Consider the following 23,873-nt stretch of genomic DNA (forward strand, 5'->3'; position numbering starts at 1 on the left):
CCTTGTGTGTGTTCATTTAAGTCCCCTTTCCATTATCTTAGCAGTCAGCCAGTGACAAACATCTCCTTAAATGCCACAATTTAGCACCCTCTTTCTTCATTGAACGTTTCCTTGCTTGTTGTAAGTTTTTTCTTAGATTTCAGAGTTCCAAAAATGTTGTTCCTGATAGTTTTGTGAGCTTAATGGTTAGTTACTTCAATGGAAGGGCAGCTTCTTAGAGCTCCCTCTTCTGCCATTTTTGGTGACATCAGTTGGATTCTTTTTTATGGAACGTGATTCCTATATTACCAGTTATTTATTGAAAGGTAAATTTTTTATAAATGGAACACTGTATATATTGATGGTAATTCAGTAAAGCTAAATTTATCCTTCTTTATTTATTAGTTGTGGCATGATTATATGGTATTATGTAAAGCCTAAACATCTTAATTTAGAAGCAGAAATAATTACTTTTATAATTCTCCCAGGATTTCCCATACTTGCATCCCATACTTGTCTCATTTTAAAACTACTCTGAGGTGGTATGTCATCTATAAAAAGACTAGGTCCATCTGAAACAGCAAGAGAAAATGCACCAAAACTTGCTCTGCTTCCTTTTAAAATCTATCTTATATGATAATTTTAAACCAGGATTTCTCAGCCTCAACACTAGACCAGAGAAATCTTTCTCGTATCTGTTGTCCTGAACATTGTAGGATGTTTAGCAGTATCCCTGGTCTCTACCCACCAGATGTCAGTAGCATCCCTCCCACAGTTATGACAACAAAAAAATGTACCCAAACATTTCTGACATATTCAGACATTGCTGAATATCCCCGAGGGGCCAAAACTGTCCCTGATTGAGAACCACTGTTTTAAGGTAAAATTTGTGCCAAGACCATGTACTTCACAAGGAGCGACAACCCTTTTTTCCCCTCATTTTACAAATTAGTCAATTAAGATCAGGAAGCTAGAATCATCTAGTTGGACAGTTCTCTTGGCCATTAAGGAAAGAAAATGGTGGAAAAGCTCTTTTCTCATTCGCTGTTAGTACTACAGCTTCTTTTGGTTAAATGTGTTGTTTCATTCCCAAATTTATCTGATAGTTCACTGTATCTGAGATGCACAATAGTTATTTCTTGCCTGGAATACCCAGATGATTCAATAGAACCGTGATTCCTTTATATAGGAAATTAAGATTGTAAAATCAGGTCAGTTAGTTTTTGTTTGTTTACTCTTCTTTATCTTTTTCTCTAAAGGAACATGAGATGATTGTATCAAAAATAATTATTGAATATTTTGATGATAAAATTTCAGTGATGTTTTATTATACTCCTGTATCTTTAAAAAACTTTTTTCCTGAAATTTATTTTTAGGTGTACTTTCTATAGTGTATTTGAGCTCCAAAAGAAGATATTAGTAGTACTAGTTTCATATGGTATTTTCTTCTGTGTCATGAAGATTTGCATTGCCACATACAGTTTTATGTTATTAAGTATGTGTGGTTCTTGCTCCCAATCAAGTTTAAAACTCTTGAAGATTCTGTGTTAAGGTTTTATATCCCTGCTCTCTTTTCCCAATAGCCATTTCATAAATAGTTCACTGAGTTGTCCCTTAATCACTTAATTTAGGGAAGGCAACTAGTCTGAAAATATAATTCAAAATACTTTGCTCTAATTCAGTATTTTATAATAACCTATAATGGAAAGGAATCTGAAAAAAACAAAAATACACGTCTATATACATATATATATGTATACACATACATACAACCGAATCACTTAGCTATACACCTGAAACTAACACAGTATTGTAAATCAACTTCAATTAAAAACAATACTTTGCTCTTACAGAGATATTGAGTCGGGGGGAGGGGAATACTGATCATCTAGATTTTAGATGAGTAAAAATATTTCAGTAACAAATTATTATACCCAGGACCACTAAGAGATAACTTTGATTTCTAGTCTGCTGTAGAACAGATTAACGAGCAAAATACTGCATTTGAAACTAATCAACTTTGAGTGCGATTTGTCATGCTGTAGTTTCTGAAAAGTCTTTTCTGTAGTCCTAACTGCTTTTGCACATCTTATACTACAATGTATTTTAAAACCTTAATAATACTTGACTTGTAATATTCAAATTAAACTGGAGATATAGATGATAATTATAGGTGACTCTGAAGATAATTGGTTCACGAATTACATAATTAATGATCAATACCTGTTGATTAATAATCCTAATAAAGCTTACTGAAATAGGGTTCAACCCATTTGGAATTTGTGAGTCACAAGTTATTTGTATGTAGGAAGTCATTAGTAGTTGGTACAGAATCATTGCTTCAATTTTGTTTCTGTTTTTAGCTGTAGCGCCAGTTGTACCTGATTTAAGTAGTGACATTGACACAAGTAACTTTGATGACTTGGAAGAAGATAAAGGAGATGAAGAAACATTCCCTATACCTAAAGCTTTTGTTGGCAATCAACTACCGTTTGTAGGATTTACGTATTATAGCAATCGTAGGTAAGTATGCTACACATTGATATTTGGGGTAGGTACTGACTTTGTTGTAGTCATGTTATTTTCTTAGGGATATCTAAAAATCACTTTAAGAACATTTAAAGTAGATTTGGGCTTCCCTGGTGGTGCAGTGGTTGAGAGTCCGCCTGCTGATGCAGGGGACATGGGTTCGTGCCCCAGTCCGGGAAGATCCCACATGCCACGGAGCGGCTGGGCCCGTGAACCATGGCCGCTGAGCCTGTGCGTCCGGAGCCTGTGCTCCGCAAGGGGAGAGGCCACAACAGTGAGAGGCCCGCGTACTGCAAAAAAAAAAAATAATAAATAATAAAGTAGATTTAATGGTATATAAAGAGATATATTAATATGCCACTTTTCAACAGTGCATTAGATTTCTAATTTCATATTTAATATCTTTCAGACTCATCCATGCTCAGGGTATTGTTTTTCAGAAATTCTTTGCTGAATGCTACCCTATATATCTTCAAGTTACAACAATTAATAGGTCAAGAGATTCTCTTAATACTGATATTTTGGTTAATCGTGTTATCCGAAGAGTTCTGGTTTTATAATACATTTTGGAACAACATACAGTTTTCTAGCATTATCATCACTATATTGATGTTACAAAAGGCCTATAATTTTCAGTTCTTCAAAAATTAAGTGATTCCTCCCTAAAACTACTAAATGAATTATGTTTTATATCATGTAAGGCCTTGTGACCTTGGGCAAATAACTTTCATCTTTTTTATGCCTCCATTTCCTCAAAAATAGGGATGACGGGGATAATAATAACAATATGTGTCTCAGGGTTGTTATAAGGGTTAAGTAAGTCAAAACACAGTAAAACACTTAGAACAATGCTTTGCATGGAGTAAGCACTCAATGTTAGTTACTTTTATCATTAGTATGAGCTAATATTAGTTTTAGTCTTTTCTAATGGACTTCAGATACAAGTTAAACATTTAACATTATTTTCATATGCTGGGCATTCATTCATTCATTCAACACACATGTTTGACAACCTACTCTTTGTCAGGTATATACTAAGCACCAAGGTGCAGGGAGGAGGATTAATAAGATATAATTATCTTCTTTTGAGATGCTCATATCCTAGTGAGGAAATGGATAAGTTGTACAATGTAGGTTGGCAAGTACTACACGACAGAACTCTAAACAAAATACCATACCAATATATAAAAGTGAACTATATGCACCATTAACTGGGTGTGTTAAATCTACTTGATAAATTTACTTTAAAATATGTATCTCTAATCAAATTATACTCCATTAGAATGGTATTAGATATTTGAATTGCTTGCAGTAATGATTAAATTTGAGGTTATTATAACTAACCTTTTAAAGTGAAGCATCTTGTTATTTTAGTCAAAACTTTTTATGAGGGTAATTCAGTTCAAGCTTAGAAAACAGGAATTCAATTTAGTCTTGCTTTATGAAATTTCTCCAATAATCCAACTGTAAGACAATAATTTTGTTCTTTAGATGTTAGAATACTTTTGTTGTATCACCAAGTAGGTAGTACTTGAGTTTTGACCCCTAGAAAAGAGCAATATTTTAATCCTTCTTCCCTCCCTAATACTCCATGAGTATTACATTGGAGCTTTTTTTTTTTTTTCTTTTTTTGCGGCACGCGGGCCTCTCAGTGTTGTGGCCTCTCCCGTTGCGGAGCACAGGCTCCGGACACACAGGCTCAGCAGCCATGGCTCACGGGCCCAGCCGCTCCGCGGCATGTGGGATCTTCCCGGACCGGGGCATGAACCCGTGTCCCCTGCATCGGCAGGTGGACTCTCAACCACTGCGCCACCAGGGAAGCCCCAGAGCTATTTTATATTGAAATACACAGAGAACCTTCAAAGTGGTGTGTTTGCTGCAGCATCCTTTCTTTTTTTTTTCTTCTTTTTAAAAAAATTATATATTTTTTTTTTATTAATTTATTATTTATTTTTGCTGTGTTGCGTCTTCATTTCTGTGTGAGGGCTTTCTCTAGTTGTGGCAAGCGGGGGCCACTCTTCATCGCGGTGCGCGGGCCTCTCACTATGGCAGCCTGTCTTGTTGCGGAGCACAGGCTCCAGACGCGCAGGCTCAGTAATTGTGGCTCACAGACCCAGTTGCTCCGCAGCATGTGGGACCTTCCCAGGCCAGGGCTCGAACCCGTGTCCCCTGCATTAGCAGGCAGATTCTCAACCACTGCGCCACCAGGGAAGCCCTGTATTTTTAATTTTTAAACATTTTTTTATTTTGGCTGCACTGGGTCTTAGTTGCAGCATGCGGGATCTTCATTGTGGCATGCAGGCTTCTTAGTTGCGGCATGCGAATTCTTAGTTGCAACATGCATGTGGGATCTAGTTCCCTGACCAGGGATCAAACCCCGGCCCCCTGCATTGGGAGCACGGAGTCTTACCCACTGGACCACCAGGGAAGTCCCTAAATTTTATATTTTTATCAATTATTCTCTGGCTTGGTTTCTGAAACACTCACGATGTTGATATAAACACCCCCCAGTGTTTCTGGATTTTCTGTAATAGAGTTCAGCAGTTAATTACTTTTTCTGCACAAAAGTAATTAATTTCTCTGCACAAAGGTAATCTTGAATTAAATAAGCATTATATATATATATATTCTTTGTACTATTTATCCATTGTAATACACTAGATTATGTTCCGTGAGTTTTCCTTGTATTCATGTGTTTCATATCCCAAAATAATTTCTGAATTTGTTAAAAGTAGAAATTGTAGTCTGTTCTTAAATATCACCACCTTATTGAGTAATATAGTGTTTAGTAATTGTTTCTTACATGTTTGGTTGGAGGTATGGTTGCTCTTAATAAAGAAAGAATCAGCAAAATATTAATTACCCTTACTGTAATATGTAAGTATAATTTTGAATTGCATGAAATTAAAAACTTCTGAAATTCTTACTTCTGAAATCCAAACATACAAGAACAGAGATCTTTACTGTTGACATATAGCTGAGTTATAAACATTTTAAAAACAGCCTTAAACTTTTAGCTATATGCCTAATAATCTAACACCTCTTTCATAAAAAGTTTACCTAAATGACCAGATTCTATATGAAAGCAACAATATAATAAGAAAAAGAACCTTGAAAGGAAAAAAAAGATAAGAAGTGGAAGGATGAATGGACGTGTACATTGGTATCCTTACATTTCCAGGACTGTATTCAGAGAACTTTATGTTACTAACTTTGCAGAAGGCTAAACATAAACTTTACTTATATAGCATATTATATTTAGAAGATAAATCAGAGATCAAATAGTCTGATCTATCTAATTCAGATTCTACTGGTGTTTCTGTATGCTTTTATTTATATCACATAATGCAGAATCTCACACTGAATTTCTGAGGCACTTTATAGTCAATGGAATTAAATTGCACTATATCTAGGAGTTGTCATTTGTTATATGGGACCTTTTCTCTACAAACCTGCTACATAGCCCTTGTTATTGTCTCCTGAATATTTGATTCTGTGGTTGATCTGAATAATTTTCCAAGAGAAACATGGGAAATGACATATTTTCCTGCTGTTTCTTTTAGAGCACTGCTATATATATGTTTCATGGTACTTAAAGGACACTTGATTATCTTCTGTTTTTCACTATGAATTAATTATTTCTAGTGTGTTAACAACTGCCCCATAACAGCTGTGAAGTATACTGTAGCTATTTGATCTCTTTTTGAGGGAGCTCTACTGGTTAACCAAGGTGGTAACTGTAGTGGTGATGTAGATGTAGTAATAATGGTAGTCATAGGATGGTAAAGGAAGTAGCAGAAGTATCTTTCCTTTACCTAACATTTGATTGTGTAGAAAAAATTTTTATATGATCTGTTTATATCTGTTTGGTAATCTGATAAGATGTCTAAAGAAGACCTCTGAAGATCACTAATATCTTGTATTTGTATGTAATTCTAACTTTATATTGAATTTAACAAACTCTGCAAGGTTTAGAGTCACAGAAGATCAGCAGGACATCTTCAGAACTTTGGTCCTGTTATTTCAACCACTTACACAAAAACTCTTAACTTTTTTGCCCAGAAAAGCAATATCATTCATTGTGGCCATGCCGCGCAGCTTACGGGACCTCAGTTCCCCGACCAGGGATTGAACCTGGGCCACGGCAGTGAAAGCGCTGAATCCTAACCACTGGACTGCCAGGGCACTCCCCAGCAATATCATTCTTGACTGAAGGATAATTGGGGGCAGTGGGGAGGAATTGTGCACATGTCTGTAGAAGTCAACAATTCTTTATTCCTGATTCTAAATCCAAAAGCTCTAAAAACTAAAAGTTTTTTAGTGATTTGTTTGGTGGCAAAACCTGCCATAACCTGCTCTCATGGCCAAAAACCTAATCTGAACTAAGTTGAGACTATTTTATGGTTTTTATTTATTCTCTTTGGTATGAATATTCATATATTTTGCTGCAGGAATATTAAGGTATATGATTACAGAGTGCTGCTTCAGACCTAACTGGGGGTTTTATTTAATATATGTATCATTTCTGTGTTATGTTTCTAAAATAAAGAATTAAGAACCTGCACTCAATTTTTAAAAGCAGAGCCAAGTACAAAAGATAGGCATATAGTATTTGTTACTGGTTGTTACTAGATATTAAAGAGTTTTTTGTTTTCTTTTAAAAACTATTTTCTTCCTAGATACTTATCATCAGCAAATCCTAATGAAAACAGAACTAGCTCTAATGTGGATAAAAGCTTGGTAGGTATTTTCTTATTGTTATTATTTTGAAAGTTGTTTTGTGGATAATGTATTTTGTATGCATGATACTAAGTAAATATGCATTGCTTCAGAAAATGTAGTTAGTGATTTTAAATTTTTATAGCACTTTTTATCTACTGTTTCCTCTCTTGTTTGATTTCTTACCTGAATATCAAATGGGATATTATATGTGGAGGCAGTTAGTAAACTATACATTGCTACACAGATTGACAGAGGTGGTCTTTTTAGTCTTTGGAATTAGGAATTTATGATAAATCAGTGTATCAGTAAGAGTCTTGACAGGGAAACAGATGGCACATTCAAAAGATTTAAATGAGAGTTTTTGTGTGTGTGTGTACTAAAATTTACATAACACAAAATTTACCATTTTACCATTTTTATGTGTACAGTTCAATGACGTTGTTGTGCAGTCATCACCACCATCATCTCCAGAATTTTTTCTTCATCCCAGACTAAAATTTTGTGCCCATTGAAGTCTGCATTCCACTCTCCCTTCAACCCCTATTAACTATTATCCTTACTTTCTGTCTCTATGAATTTGACTATTCTAGGTACCTCATGTAAGTGAAATCATACAGTATTTGACTTTTTGTGATTGGCTTATTTTTCTTAATGTCCTTAAGGCTCAGGCATGTTGTAGCATGTATCAGAATTTCATTCCTTTTTAAGGCTTAATATATTCTGTTATATGCATATACCACATTTTGTTTATTTATTAAATGAAGAGAGTTTAATGAAGGGACTGTTAATGGTGCTATGCATAGGATCAAGGGGAGCAATAAATAAAGAGAGCTAAAGCAGCCATTGATTGACAGCAGTGGGAAGCCATTTCCCTTAGTCTGAAGGGACAAGGAGAGACAAATCTTGTTACCACAGCTCAGAGAGAATGTGTAGAATCATGAAAGAGGAGCATAGAGCACTGCCAGAGCCATGGTAAGGCAAGAAGAGTGTGGGGAGAACGGATATTTCATTTCTCCCAACTGATTTTCGGCTGGTGTCTCCTGAATGCTGAAACGAAGCTTAAAATCATAGGACAGCAGAGCCCAGTCAATGCACTCTGTAAATTTGAAGGCAGAGAAGGTCAGAGGATGAGTCTTCAAGGCTGGAAGGGAGAGGTGGCAAATGGAGAATAACTAGTACAGTGAGCATCTTCTAATTTGACCACTGGAAAGTGAATTCCTGTAGGAAGTGAATATTAGAGACGTGAGTTCTTTTTATTGTTAGAACAGCTCATGTTCATGAGACAGAGGATTAAAATATTTTTTATTAGCTTACATTGAGGAGGTCCTTTTGGGTTAACCAGGACTTTTCTTAAATATACCAGAAATAATTATCTGGCCATCCTCAGAGCATTCTTTGAGCTCTTTGTGTGCTGTAGCCTCCATATTTGTAACTGAGAGGAGGTGTAGGCAGCAATCATTTTTAAAAGCTGACAGAATTCTTCTTTCTCCTTCATGTATTTACTCTTAAACATGAGAGAACATATGGTGGGAAGGGAAAGTGAGAAAAAGGGGAATGAACTATGCGAGTACTGGTTAGCTGTTATGGCCATTTTTCTCTTTTAAATTCTCATCCCATTAGAGCTATTTGCCAAATTATATAGCTAATAGGGGCTCAAAAATCTTCAAAATTAAAGCACATTTGACCTGGAGATGGTGACAATAAGGAGCTGCTATAACCCCGCTCTGACTGTATTACTTACCTGTAAGTTTAGAGCTACATTAGGACTTAAAAAATAATTCAGTGGAATCCTGTTTTCTTTGGGCTGATCTTGTTCAATGGTGACTGCCATAAGTTTCTGTCAGTGGCTTTTATCTTTTGCTCTGGTTAAGATCACAGGGGAAGAAGAAAATGCTTGTGTGCCTACTATTTCTGTTAACCTAGAACTAAGTACAAAAATCAACTAATTTAATTTTCAACTCTTCCCTGAAAGCCTTCTAGCAGAGATGCTAGTGAACAACTTTGCAGTTGCCAAATATGATGAATATTTTTCATTCCGTATCTTATTTTTCTTTTTGCTGCATTTGACACTGACCAGTCCTTCCTCCTTGGAACTTTAAGAACCTTCATGTTCTCATTATTTCCTTCTTTTTCTCTTTCTACCTCTGGATTTTATTTTCAGTCCTCTTTGCAGGATCTCCTCCCTTTCTCTCTCCCCCCAACCCCATAATTATTAAGTGTTTCTCAAGATAGTTCTGATCTTGGCTCTCTGCTCATTATCTGTAGTTAATCTCATGTGTGTCTAGCTTGCTCCTCTGAACAACATACCCGAATCTTTTCTCCCTCTCTGACTGGACTTCTCTTCCTGCACATCTTTCAGACCCTTCAACCTAGGCCAAAGCCTAACTCACACTTCTCCTCTCTCCATCCCCTCACCAGCAGTTCTTTTTGTGTCACCCATCTTTTGTAATGCTACTCTGTTCTTATTTCTAATCAGTTGCTGGGTTATAAATTCTGCCTTTTGACTGACACAGTTATCCATTTCCTCTTCATTTCTACAGCTTCTGCCTTATATCACACCTATATACTCTTTTTGCCTGAACTGTCTATTAATTGGTTGTTTAGTCTAGAATTTCTCTGCTCTCTAACCTATTCACCTTATTACCGAAGTGATGTTTCTAAAATGCCAATACTCTGTCATTTCCCCTTTTAAAGTGTTTATAGGTTAAAGTGCCCAACTCCTTTTCTGCATACAAGGATCATAGTCCCACTTGCCCTTTCAGATTTTATGTGATTCGTTCTCCCTGTTATGTTCTTTGCTCTGCCTAGACTTGATTTCTTCCCATTATTCAATCATATTTTCTTTCTCTTTACTTTTGGACTCATTCATTTTAGCTAAAATGCATTCCTTCTTTCACTTCCTCTGCTTGGTAAATACCTCTCTTATAGGTCTCATCTCAAACATTCCATCTTCAAGGCAGAATTAGATGTGACCTCTTCTCTTCTTCAGTACACCTTATGTATAATTTTATTAGTACCTACCACATTGTATTATAATATTTTGTGTATATGTCTGGGTTATTGTAGGTTCTTTTCACCCTCCTATTCCCCTGTGCCCCACTATCGAACTATTAGCTTTATGAGAACGGGGACCAAATCTTTTTAATTTTTGTGTTACTAATGCCTACCACAGCACCTGACATATTAGTAGGTGTTGGAAAAAAAATGCTTGTTAAATTAATAATAAAGGGCTTCCCTGGTGGCGCAGTGGTTGAGAGTCCGCCTGCCGATGCAGGGGACATGGGTTCGTGCCCCCGTCTGGGAAGATCCCACATGCTGGGCCCGTGAGCCATGGCCGCTGAGCCTGCGCATCCGGAGCCTGTGCTCCGCGACGGGAGAGGCCACAACAGTGAGAGGCCCGCGTACCACAAAAAAAAAAAAATTAATAATAAAAATTTCAGATAGAAAGGAAAAAGGTAAGATTGGATCAGATAACTCCTTGTAAACAGGTATAAAATGGTAATATAAACTTGCTATTTTAAAATTCTCTATGAATATTCTTACTAGAATAAGTTTTTGTTCTTTTTAATTAAAGCAGGAAAATTTGCAAAAAACAATTTATAAGCTGGAAGAACAGTTGCATAATGAAATGCAGTTAAAAGATGAAATGGAGCAGAAGTGCAGGTGAGAATATACTTTATGTTTTTCACATTAAAAGTTGTATAGCAAATGCTGATATTAAAACTTGTACTCTATAAACCCTTGAAAGTAGATGGAAGTAAGGTAGAGATGTAAAGATTGCTATTGATATACATTCAGTGAAGAATATTCACTTAATGCCTGGTTTATTGATTTTGTCTCACATTTTAATTAGCTGACAGAAAGGGAAAATTAGTTTACATTAAATAAGATGCGTTCTAAAGTGTAGCTGTTTTTGAAGATTAAAATTCACTAAATTTTTGGTGCAGACACTTTTAATTTCCACTATGATTCGCTATAGCAGTATTTTTTTCAGAATTTTTTTCCTATGAGTCTAAATTTAATAAGAGCATATATATTTATGAAAATATAAAATGATCAAGATAATTTAAAATAACCTAGAATAATGCTTAGTTACTTATTAATTACAAACAAGAACACTTTATTATATTGTTAGTAGATAGTATTGAATAAATGAAAAACAGGTAACAGATTAAGTATTCAAAAAAATGGAATTGAGAAAATTGGCAATTTTGTGAGTGGGGGAGAGGAAACAAGTAAACTGCTCACTACCTACAGTTCCTTATAGATTAAATAGTTAAGCATCTAATATAAGCTTTTTTTAGAAAAGCACTTTAAGGAAATAATTAACTGAGCCCAGTATTTGGAAGGAATTTCTAGGTATAAAACATAGAAATAAGGAGAGGAAATGGATAGATATTATTACATAAATGTTGAGCAGTTTCTATTAAAATTAAAAGGCAAATGACAAATTAGTGGTAGTGGTGGTGGTAGGGATCAATTTAAGGAGGAAATAAGAGTGGCCAAAGTGGCCAATAATCATACGAAAATGGGTGTGTGTGTGGTGGGGGGGTGGCCTGAGATGAAACTGGGAAGGTCGACAGAGTCTAGATCTTAAAACACTCTGTCTTTGAAAAGCTAAGAAATTTGGGATTTATCCTAAGGGTGATGAAAAAACATTAAAAGTTATTAAACTTAAAAGTAAAACAAAAGATCAAATTTGCTTTTAAAAAAGAACTCCCTGGTTAATTACACAGCATTTGACATTTATTCTTCTAAATGAGAATGAGGGAGGAAGATGAGTCAAGGAGGATTCCCAGGCGGAGTGCTTTACTTGGGACAGGAGAAGAGAAGCAGATTGGTATTGTGGGAGGGGTCGCTGGGCAGAGGGAATTCATTTAGCTTTGGACATGCTGAATGAGCTATTTGGTAAGACATCCATGTGAAACGTTGCATGTACAGATTTGAAGCTCAGAAATAGGTTTAGAGCCCCCAAAATGAATTGTGATGGAGATAATAATACACTTTCAGTTTATCTCAGATTTTTGCCCAAGTTGCCAAGTGGTGCATTTACTGCTTTATATATGCCACCTTTCCCTTCATTTACTTACTCTTATATTAAAGGTTAAATGGTTAATCTTTGTGAAGTAGCAAGTATTGCATGAGGGAATTCAGGGATCCTTAATCTAGAATCCATAGACCTCTCCTAAAGCATCCATGGATGGAATTCAAGGTCCTTAAACTTGGGTGACAGAAGTGAATCTTTTCTGTAACCTTTAGCTGAAATTCAGCATTTTCTTTAATTATGAACACAGTGAATAATCCACAGTTATTAGCAGTAGCTGTGAATTTTTTATTACCGATAGAAATCACAAATATTATCTTAGAATGCAGTTGTTATTTATCTCTAAATACCGTTTATGCTCATTACTACTTTAAGATTACTGCTGCTAGATCTTATTTAATATATTAATAAAATGCATATATTAGTGAATCATACTTTTTTTTAAAAAGGTTATGACTGTATTTCAGTATAATTTTGGTTTCTTTTAATCCTATGTATTTTATTTTATGCTTTTAAAATATTATTCTGAGAAAATGCCATAGGCTTCACCAGACTGACTGCCAAAGGGATCCACAGTACACACAAGAAAGGTTAAGAAATCTTAGCTAAATGGAAAAGTAAGGAATGTGGTGTTTCACCCCAAACTATAAAAAGTAAATATATCTATAATCTATATTGCTTTTGCTTTTACAGAACTTCAAACATAAAACTCGACAAGATAATGAAAGAATTGGATGAAGAGGTACTTTTTGTTTTCTTATCAGAAGTTTTCCTTTTTGAGACTTTTTCCCTCTTTCAGATTGTTTTCTGAGAAAATTATATTTGAACTTTATAGGTTGCAATACAGAACAGGACCAAAGAATTATGATGAAAGCCTCACTTTGGAGCTGCAGGTTTAAGTGAAATTAGATTATACTTTAGTTTCTTTTGTGTGGTTTTATTCTAGAACCATGTTGAAATTGTAGTACATAAATTTCAGTTCAGTGGTTCTTAATAGTTGAATATGTCTGTCTCTTTCTGCTACAGTTCCAGATTCAATTTTTGATCTGTTGCTCCTTTCTCACCTTTCAACTATTAAGAACCACTGAACTGAAATTTATGTACTAAAATTTCAACATGGTTCTAGAATATGGGTAAACACACTACACTCTCCTTCTCCTCTTAAGTTTTTTTATGTTACAGTTGAAGCAGAAATTACGGCATTGTCTAATGTGGTTCTCCATGTATATAGAAGAAATTTTTAAGACAATTATAAATGGGTATAAAGGGAGGTAAGGTTTTACACTTTAATCAAACTGGTAATATGCCAACACTAGTAATATAATGTAGTACCTAGAGCAGCCACTGATAAAAATTATACAAAGAGATACACTTAAAAACACTAGTAAATCAAATAGAATTCCAAAAAATGTTCAAGTAACCTACAGAAAGACAAGAAGGAAAACATGGGACAAAACAAAATGGGAGGCTTAACTCTAACATATCAGTAATTATATTAAATGTAAATTAAATGCAACATCAATTAAGATAGATTGTCAGAGTAGCTTTTTTAAAATTACCTACCTGTATGCTGTCCAGCAGAAACTCTCTTCAAATGTAACAATATAGCCAAGTTAAAAGTAAGAAGATGTAAAAATACATCATGTAAGCATTAGCAAAAAGAAGGCAGCAATGGCAATATTGATATCAGGTGAAGTAGACTTTAGGACAAAGAAAATTACCAGGGGCAGAGGGACATTGCAGAATGACAAAAATGTCAATCCTCTGAGAAGACATAACATTCCTAAATTTGTATTCATCAAACAGAAGAGCTACAAAATATGTGAAGCAAAAGCTGATAAAACTGAAAGGAGAAATAGACAAATCTGCGATTACTGTTGGAGACTTTTTAAATGCCACTCTCTAGACAGAGGATCAGCAAACATATAGGAGAACTCAGCCACACCATCAGCCAATAGGATCTATTCAACATTTGTAGAGACCCCTCCACGCAGCAACAGCAAAGGACACATGTTTTTCGAGCACTCAAGAAACACACACCAAGATAGACCGCATCCTAAGCAAACTTCTCCAGATTTCAAAGAATTAAAATCATACAGAGTGTGTTCTCTGACCAAACTGTGACCAAACCAGAATGAATAACAGAAAAGTATCAGGCAAATCTACAAACACGTGGAAACTAAACAACACAGTTCTAAATAATCTATAGGTCAAAGAGTCTCAAGGGGAATGAAAAAATACATTGGAATGTTAATTATATCTCATAAAGTTATTTTTCAAAGTTATGGATCTTCATCTTTTAAAAATATTTGAGGGCTTCCCTGGTGGCGCAGTGGTTGAGAGTCCGCCTGCCGATGCAGGGGACACGGGTTCGTGTCCCGGTCCGGGAAGATCCCACATGCCGCGGAGCGGCTAGGCCTGTGAGCCATGGCCACTGTGCCTGCGTGTCCGGAGCCTGTGCTCCGCAACAGGAGAGGCCACAACAGTGAGAGGCCCGCGTACGGCAAAAATAAATAAATAAATAAAAATATTTGAACAATGAAAATGAAAATAATACATCAAAATTTGTGGGATGCAGCTAACATAGTGCTCTAAGGGAAATGTATACACTAAATGTTTACATTAGAAAAGACGAGAAGTCTCAAATCAGTTATCTAAGCTCCTACCTCAGGAACCTAGAAAAAGAAGAGCAAAATAAACCCAAAGCAAGGAGAAGGAAGGAAAAATAAAGAGCAGAAGTCAGTGGAATTGAAAACAGAAAAATAATAGAGAAAATCAGTGATAATAAAAACCCAGCTGCTTGGAAAGATCAACAAAATTGACAGTCCTCTAGCAAGATTGTCAAAGGAAAGAAAGGACACAAATGATCAGTATCAGGAATAAAACAGAGCATATTCCTACAGACTCTACAGATATAAAAAAAAAAAAAATTCTTAAGGAAATACTATAAACAGTTCCAAACGAGTAAGTGTAATATTTAGGTGAAATGGACTAATTCCTCCAAAAATACAAACTGCCACAACTCACACAATGTGAAATACATTATTTGAATAGTCCTATATAACTATTAAAGTGAATTCATAATTTAAAAGCTCCTCCAAAAATTAATCTTCAGGACAGATGGTTTTACTAGAGAATTCTACCCAGTGTTTTTTTAAGATTTTTTTTTTTTGATGTGGACCATTTTTAAAGTCTTTATTGAATTTGTTAAAATATTGCTTGTGTTTTATGTTTTTGTTTTTTGGCCCCAAGGCATGTGGGATCTTAGCTCCCTGACCAGGGATCGAACCCCGCACCCCCTGCATTGGAAGGGGAAGTCTTAACCACTGGACCGCCAGGGAAGTCCCTATCAAGTGTTTTAAGAAGAATTAACACCAATTCTACACTCTCTCTTCTAGAAAATATAAAAGAAGGGAACATTCCCCAGTGAATTTTATGAGGCTAGAATTACCAAGATACCAGAGTCTAGCAAAGACAGTACTACAAAGAAAACTATGGATCAGTATCCCTCAATCATGGCCAGCTGATTTTTTACCAAGGTGCAAAAGCAATTCAGTGGAGGAAGGATAGTCTTTTTAGCAAGTGGTGCTGGAGCAATTAGGTATTCATAGGCCAAGATATGGACCTCAACCTCAGTCTCACATCATATGCAAACATTAACTTAAAACAGACCATAGATTTAAACAGGGACATAAAAAATATAAAACTTCTAGGGAAAAAATAGGGGAAAGCCCTTGGGACCTGCAACTCGGTGAAGAGTTACACATTACACCACAATTATGATCCATATAAAGAAAAAAATTCAATAAATTGGACTTCATCAAAACTTGCTCTGTGAAAGACCCTGATAAGAGGATGAAGATCTGTAGACTGGAAAAATGAACTGTTGTTATACACAGGAACTTGGATGGATCTCAAGGATATTTTGTTGAATGTAAAAAGCTAATCTCAAAAGGTCCACACTGTATGATTCCATTAATATAACATTTTCAAAATGGCAAAATTATACAGATGGAGGACCTCCTGTTGGTTGCCAGGGATATAGGTGGTGGGAGAAGTGAGGGATGCATGTGGCTATAAGTAGTGGCTGGAAGGAGGTCGTTGTGCTGATGGAACAGTTCTGTGTCTTGATTGTGGTGGTGGTTACATGCATCTACACATGAGATAAAATGACATCGAACTACACATGCATGCTTTATACCAATATCAATTTCCTAATTTTGTTATTGTACCATTGTTAATAATGTAACTATTAGGGGAAACTGACTGGTAGGGTACATGTACTGTCTTTGAAACTTCTGAAATGTAGAATTTTAAATTTCAAAATTTAAAAATGAAAAAATAAAAGAATGATAAAATCTTACAATTGGAAAGATTTTGGATGATCTCTGTCAAATTTTACTAAATTTCTCTGACATCATCTTACTTAAAAGATGGATTTCACTTAAAAATGGAAAAGCCCAGAAAAGCACGCACTGTAAAGGAGGTTTGTCCAGCGTGGAGTCTTAAAGATAAAAATGAAGCATCAAAAGCAGAATATGCTGATAGTGGTAACTCAGAAACAGAAGATAAATTTTTTTAAGTTGTGGAATTTGGAGTATTTTTTTTCTTTAACCCTCCCCTCCCCTTAGTTTCATTTTCTAAAATAAATATTTCTTTCATTACTCTTTAATATGCATTAGTAGGTACATACATAGAACATCTTAAGAAAGGTAAGTTGTTACAGAGATTGGGAGGGGATTAAGGGAGACCTCATACAGGGACTGGTGAACTTATTATAAACACTGTAACCTTTGGTATCATTTGAGTTTTGCACCATTTAATTATCAAATATGTAGTTATCTGATTCCTTTTATATTTCATGTCTTAAACTTTAGGATTGTAAATAAACCAAAATATTGGTAATATAATACAGTGTGTTCATCTTAATGTGTTTGAATACAATGTGTTCGACCTTCAGTCTGACAAGATTCATAGGGTTTTTTATACGCAAGGATTTTTTTTAAATCTTTGAAAATTTTGTATGTCTAGTTAAAATAAGGGGATTCTCACTGTTTTCTTCTAAGGCAAGCTAATTCTACTATTAGAAAGTTGTTGTTGTTAGGAAGTATTATCTGATTTTGAAACCAAAATATCTATCTTAAGTAATTGTGTACTTTTTAAAAAAAGAACAGAGTATTCCCTTGAATAAATGAGGAGTATTAATTGTAGTGGTAACTGTTCTCATAATTTAGGGGAATCAAAGAAGAAACCTAGAATCTACAGTGTCTCAGATTGAGAAGGAGAAAATGTTGCTACAGCATAGAATTAATGAGTACCAAAGAAAAGCAGAACAGGAAAATGAGAAGAGGAGGAATGTAGAAAATGAAGGTAAATTGTTACTTCCTTTGAAAAACACTGGAATTTCTAACACTATCTTGAGGTCTTCGTCTTGAGGTTGTTTTAAATTTAGTGCCTGTTATATATTTTTGAAGCCACGGTCCTAAGACACCTCATGAGCTAAATACCCATGTCCCAAAATTTATTTATAACATATTAGATTCAGTAGTAATGTTTTAGCTAGAGTACTGATTTTTATCCTTGGGTGTATATTGGAATTTCTTGGGAAACTTCAAAGAAAACTAATGCCTAAACTTCAGAAATTCTAATTTAATTGATCTAGACATGTAGACTGGGCATTGGTATTTTTAATAAGCTCTCTAGGCACTTCTAACAAGTAGCCATATTTTAGAACAACAAGACTAGAATTTTTGATATTAGTGTTACAAATTTAAAATAGCTTTCTACATCCTTTGATCCAGTGATTTCACTTCTAGAAATTTATTTCACATATACTTGTGCACATGTATACTGATACAGAAACAAAGCTATTCATTTTAGAATTGTTTAAAATGGCAAAAATTATAAACAATGTAAATGTAATCAGTGGTATAATAAATTTTAGTATATATGGTAGAATACTATGCATTTTATAAAAGAATAAAGTATCTCTTGGGCTTCCCTGGTGGCGCAGTGGTTAAGAATCTGCCTGCCAATGCAGGGGACATGGGTTCAAGCCCTGGTCTGGGAAGATCCCACATGCCGTGGAGCAACTAAGCCCGTGAGCCACAACTACTGAAGCCCATGCTCCTAGAGCATGTGCTCTGCAACAAGAGAAGCCACCTCAATGAGAAGCCCGTGCACCGCAACGAAGAGTAGCCCAACTAGAGAAAAGCCCTCGCACAACAATGAAGACCCAAAGCAGCAATAAATTAATTAATTAATTAAAAAAAAAAGAATTTAGGGCTTCCCTGGTGGCGCAGTGGTTGGGAGTCCACCTGCCGATGCGGGGGGCGCGGGTTCGTGCCCCGGTCCGGGAGGATCCCGCGTGCCGTGGAGCGGCTGGGCCCGTGAGCCATGGCTGATGGGCCTGCATGTCCGGAGCCTGTGCTCCGTGGCGGGGGTGGGGGGCCACAACAGTGAGAGGCCCGTGTACCGCAAAAGGAAAAAAAAAAAGAAAAAAAAAATTTAAAAATATTTTTTAAAACAGAATAAAGTATCTCTTTATAAACTTATAAAAGAATCTCTAAAATGTATCTTTACCAAAAAAAGTATAGATTGTTTAAAACAAGATTGTTTATCTATATATGTTTAAGTGTGTGTGTGTGTGTGTGTGTGTGTGTGTGTGTGTAGAATGCATGTGAAAACATATATATATATATATTTGTGTTTTTATATATTAGGGTATGGATACACAGACTATCTTAGGAAGGATATGCAAGGAATTAGTAATAGTTGTTGCTGGGGAGGAGAGCCAGAGGGGCTGGGAGACGACGTGAAGGGAGAAAGACTCATGCTATACTATACACCATTTGGTACCTTTTGAATTTTGAAGCATTTTATTTAGTTAGTTAGTTACATCTTTATTGGAGTATAATTGCTTTACAGTGTTGTGTTTCTGCTGTATAATAAAGTGGATCAGCTATATGTATACATATATCCCCATCCCTCCTCCCCCGTGAGCCTCCTTCCCACCCTCCCTATACCATTCCTCTAGGTTGTCAGAAAGCATCGAGCGGATCTCCCTGTGCTATGTGGCTGCTTCCCACTAGCCATCCATTTTACATTTGGCAGTGTATATATCTCAATGCTACTCTCTCCCTTCGTCCCAGTTCCCCCCCGCCACCCCACCCTGTGTCCTCAAGTTCATTCTGTATGTCTGCGTCTTTATTCCTGCCCTGCCACTAGTTGAACCATTTTAAAAATAATTGAACTAATCAAAGATTTGTACTATTCAAAAATAGGTAATATTTAAAATTAGCTTTATATAATTTCACGAATAGATTAACCTTTATGAAAGGAATAAAAGAATTTAAAATATTACAGCAGTGGAAACATCTGTTTTTGCATTCTGTATTATAAAACAGTGCTCTACTTTTTGATAAATTTAAAATGTAGGTACTTCCAAGTTGGAATATGGACCTAATATAGCTGACTTTTATGGCCTAAGACCAAATTTCATTTTTTAAAAGGGATTTATATGTTTCCTCTATGAAAACTTACATATTATTCCTTCATTTTCTAGTTTCTACATTAAAGGATCAGTTGGAAGACTTAAAGAAAGTCAGTCAGAATTCACACCTTGCTAATGAGAAGCTGGCACAATTACAAAAGCAGGTAAGTTTTTGGAGTGAGGTTTTTTTTTTTTAAATCAAAATTTAAGTTTGATTGTGTTTTGGTAAAAAACTATTTTCTTGCTCTCTTTTTTAATTAGCTAGAAGAAGCCAATGACTTACTTAGGACAGAATCAGACACAGCTGTAAGATTAAGAAAGAGTCACACCGAGATGAGTAAATCAATTACTCAGCTAGAGTCCCTGAATAGAGAATTGCAGGAGAGAAATAGAATTTTGGAGAATTCCAAGTCACAAATGGACAAGGATTATTACCAGCTGCAAGCTGTATTAGAAGCTGAACGAAGAGACAGAGGTCATGATTCTGAGATGATTGGAGACCTACAAGGTAATATTTTTTCTTACTCTGGTAAAATAGACATAAAATTTACTGTTTTAGCCATTTTTAAGTATACAGTTCAGTGGCATAAAATACATTCACATTGTCATGCAACCATCACTACTGTCCATCTCCAGAACTTTTTTTATCATTCCAAACTAAAAAATCTATACCCATTAAATCTATACCCCATTTCCCACTCTCCCCAGCCCCTGGTAACCACCATTCTACTTTATGTCTCTGAATTTGACTACCTCATAGAAGTTATTATTTATCCTTTTGTGTCTGTCTTATTCCAGTTAGCTTAATGTCTTCAAGTTTCATCCATGTTGTGGCATGTATCAGAATTTCTTTCCTCTTCAAGGTTGTATACTGTTCCATTGTATTTATACCATATATACCACATTTTGTTTATCAATGGAAGGTAATTTTTTTAATTTATATTTTATTTTTAATTGTAGCTAAAAACATAAAATTTACCATCTTAATTTTTAAGTGTGTAAGGTAATATATTTTTGATCATATTGTCCTCATAAAGAAAATGGCCTTGGCCCCCATACACTGTTGGTGGGAATGTAAATTGTGCAGCCACTCTGGAAATTGCCAAGATAGGGAAACAACCTAAATGTCCATCAACAGACGAAAGGATAAAGAAGATGTGGTATATATATACTACAGAATATACTACTCAGCTATTAAAAAAAGAATGAAATTTTCCCATATGCAGCAACATGGATGGACTTGGAGAGCATTATGCTAAGTGAAATAAGTCAGAGAAAGACAAATACTGTATATCACTTATATGTGGAATCTAAAAAGTACAGCAAACTAGTGAATATAACAGAAAAGCAGGCTCACAGATATAGAGAACAAACTACTGGTTACCAGTGGGGGGAGGGGCAATTAAGAGGTACAAACTACTAGGTATAAAATAAGCTACAAGGATATATTGTACAACCTGGGGAATATAGCCAATATTTTATAATAGCTGTAAATGGAGTATAACCTTTAAAAATTATGAATTACTATATAGTACACCTATAATTTATATAATATTGTACGTCAGCTATACTTCAATAAAAAAGAAAGTGACCTTGCTAATACTGGAAATGGTTAGCATTCTTTCTGTTTCAGGATAATTTGTATCAAATTGTAATTTCTTCACTCTCTCAGGCACCCTTGTGATGGAGGTAATGTGAATATTTCCAATTTTACAGCCAGTTACTGAAAAGTTAATTTTTTTTTTTTTTTTTTTTTTTGCGGTACGCGGACCTCTCACTGTCCTGGCCTCTCCCATTGCGGAGCACAGGCTCCGGACGTGCAGGCTCAGTGGCCATGGCTCACGGGCCCAGCCGTTCCACGGCATGTGGGATCTTCCCGGACCGGGGCATGAACCTGTGTCCCCTGCATCGTCAGGCGGACTCTCAACCACTGCGCCACCAGGGAAGCCCTGAAAACTTAATTTTTAAAAGTGCCCAATTCACAAAAGTCTTACTCAAAGTGGAACTAACCAGGCAGAGAAGATTATCACTATTAAAACCTGGGAATTCCTCATGCATTGTTGGTAGAAATAGAAATTAAACTGCAGAAAGGGAATCCCATTGCAAATAAAGAATTCGGTACTTGGAAAGGTTAGGACTAGAGATATCAGCAACCTTTGTGGTCTAAAAGTTTCCTTTTAGACTCACAAACTGTTCATGGTAATAAAATCATTTTGTTTTCAACAAGATTCCTGGCTTCCACTTCTCACATTTTTTTCTGTTTCTGTCAGCATCAGCATCCATACTACCTAATCAAAACAGATATGCATGGAAGTTGCCAGATCTTTCAGGGAAAATTAGGGGGTGGGATAGTCCATTTTAAGCTAAGTCACAGGTTGTGAACATAGTTTGGGGTCTCATGGGGCTTGATGATTAGCTGTAATTATGTGGAGAGAGGTCGAGGTCAGTTTTTGGACTTTGGAAACAAATTAGGATCTCCCATTCGTTCTTAGCTGAGGAGTGCTCTGCAATCTTATTTCTCAGGGCCTAGGCTTAAAATAGATCTGAATATAACCAAGAAAGTATCCTCATTATATATATTAGAAAAAGCCTCATACTCCACTTCCTTACATTGCTTCTCTAGGCCTCTTCATATACAGCTTATTAGCTGTGTGCAGGTCACTTCTTCTGCTTTATTTATAAACCAAGAAGATTAGGTGACCCCTATAAATTCTTTCAATTCTAAAATTCTTTAAGTCTGTGGTTTTCCAGATAACGCTGAGCTTGAAGTGCTTGCTTTCAAGGACGAGACCATCATTATGTGTTCATCAACAATGGTTTTAACTGACTCTGTTGTTTAGATATTGGTGAAGTTAAGGAAGATTCATAGCATGACCTATTGTTGATGTTTATCCTTTTTCAATGCTTTCTTTAAGGTTTATTTTTTAATTTAAATGTGAATCAAAGTTCACACACATTAAAAAGCACAAAACTTATATGAGCCTCAACATACAAGGTGCATTGTGGTAAAACATGCACACACGCAAACATAAAATTTTTACGTTGATTTTTTTATGGTTCTTAAGACATTTCAGATCCCTCAGGTATAAATTTCTCATAGTTTGGGAGGCTAGCCTTGTGGCACAGTAACAATTGTTGCCTACTTGAATGCTCTCCATGTACACTATTGAGCAGAAGCTTCTTCATGTGTTTGGGAAATGACTTCCCAAATATAATTGGATAGTATATACTTTAGGTTTTGTGGGCCACATACGATCTCTGTTACATATTCTTCTGTTTTGCTTTTTATAACCCTTTAAAAATGAAAAAAACATTCTTAGCTTCATGTCTATAGGGAAATAGGCTGAGGGAATAGTATATCATAGTGTAATGCACTTTTGTTTTTAACTGTTACATGGGCATTTGGAAATTGTGTAAGTTTTTTACTTGGTATGTTTTTGGATTTGACTTTTGGAAGAAAAACAATAGGTCCATTTTCTAATCTAACCAGTTTTCTAAGACTCCATTTATTCTTTGTGTCTTTGATGATTTGCCAAATTTTGAAACATATTTTAAAAGTTAACACTATGACTGTAGTCTTTTTTCTCATAGCCCCCTTGTATTTCTAACAGCTTTTTTTATATTGTTTTATTGAGGTGAAATTCATATAACATAAAGTTAACAATTTAAAAGTGTACAATTCAGTGGCATTCAGTACATTCACAGTGTTGTACAACCACCTTGTCTATCTAGTTCCAAAACATTTTCATTAACCCAGAAGAAAACCTTGTACCCATTAAGCTTTCCTTCCCTATATGCCCCTCTACCTAGCCCCTAGCAACCACCAGTCTGTTTTATATCTCTGAATTTACTTGTTCTGGATATTTCATATAAATGACATCATACAATATGTGACCTTTTGTATCAGGCTTCTTTCACTTAGCATATATATATATATTTTTTTTGCTGTACGCGGGCCTCTCACTGTTGTGGCCTCTCCTGTTGCGGAGCACAGGCTCCAGACGCGCAGGCTCAGCAGCCATGGCTCACGGGCCTAGCCGCTCCGCGGCATGTGGGATCTTCCCGGACCGGGGCACGAACCCGTGTCCCCTGCATCAGCAGGCGGAC

At 35.7% G+C, this 23,873-nt stretch overlaps 1 protein-coding gene across 5 annotated transcripts in view; it reads left to right on the forward strand.

The window, feature by feature from the left end:
• Positions 1–23,873, forward strand: part of ROCK1 (Rho associated coiled-coil containing protein kinase 1) — a 147,825-nt gene that overhangs the window by 81,977 nt on the left and 41,975 nt on the right. For 4 of the 5 annotated variants that reach the window (XR_009566401.1, XM_030842667.2, XM_060310535.1 and 1 more), the window contains 7 exons: positions 2,343–2,502; positions 7,188–7,248; positions 10,805–10,893; positions 12,968–13,016; positions 17,509–17,644; positions 19,839–19,930; positions 20,028–20,274. Coding sequence is in view for 4 of the 5 variants with exons in the window: in XM_030842667.2 (XP_030698527.1) it covers positions 2,343–2,502; positions 7,188–7,248; positions 10,805–10,893; positions 12,968–13,016; positions 17,509–17,644; positions 19,839–19,930; positions 20,028–20,274 (834 nt within the window). In the remaining variant the exon portion in view is untranslated. The remainder of the gene's footprint in view (positions 1–2,342; positions 2,503–7,187; positions 7,249–10,804; positions 10,894–12,967; positions 13,017–17,508; positions 17,645–19,838; positions 19,931–20,027; positions 20,275–23,873) is intronic. The other variant, XM_030842668.2, reaches the window with a different exon arrangement.

This window comes from Globicephala melas, chromosome 13 (assembly GCF_963455315.2).
Source record: "Globicephala melas chromosome 13, mGloMel1.2, whole genome shotgun sequence".
NCBI classification, from domain to species: domain Eukaryota; kingdom Metazoa; phylum Chordata; class Mammalia; order Artiodactyla; family Delphinidae; genus Globicephala; species Globicephala melas.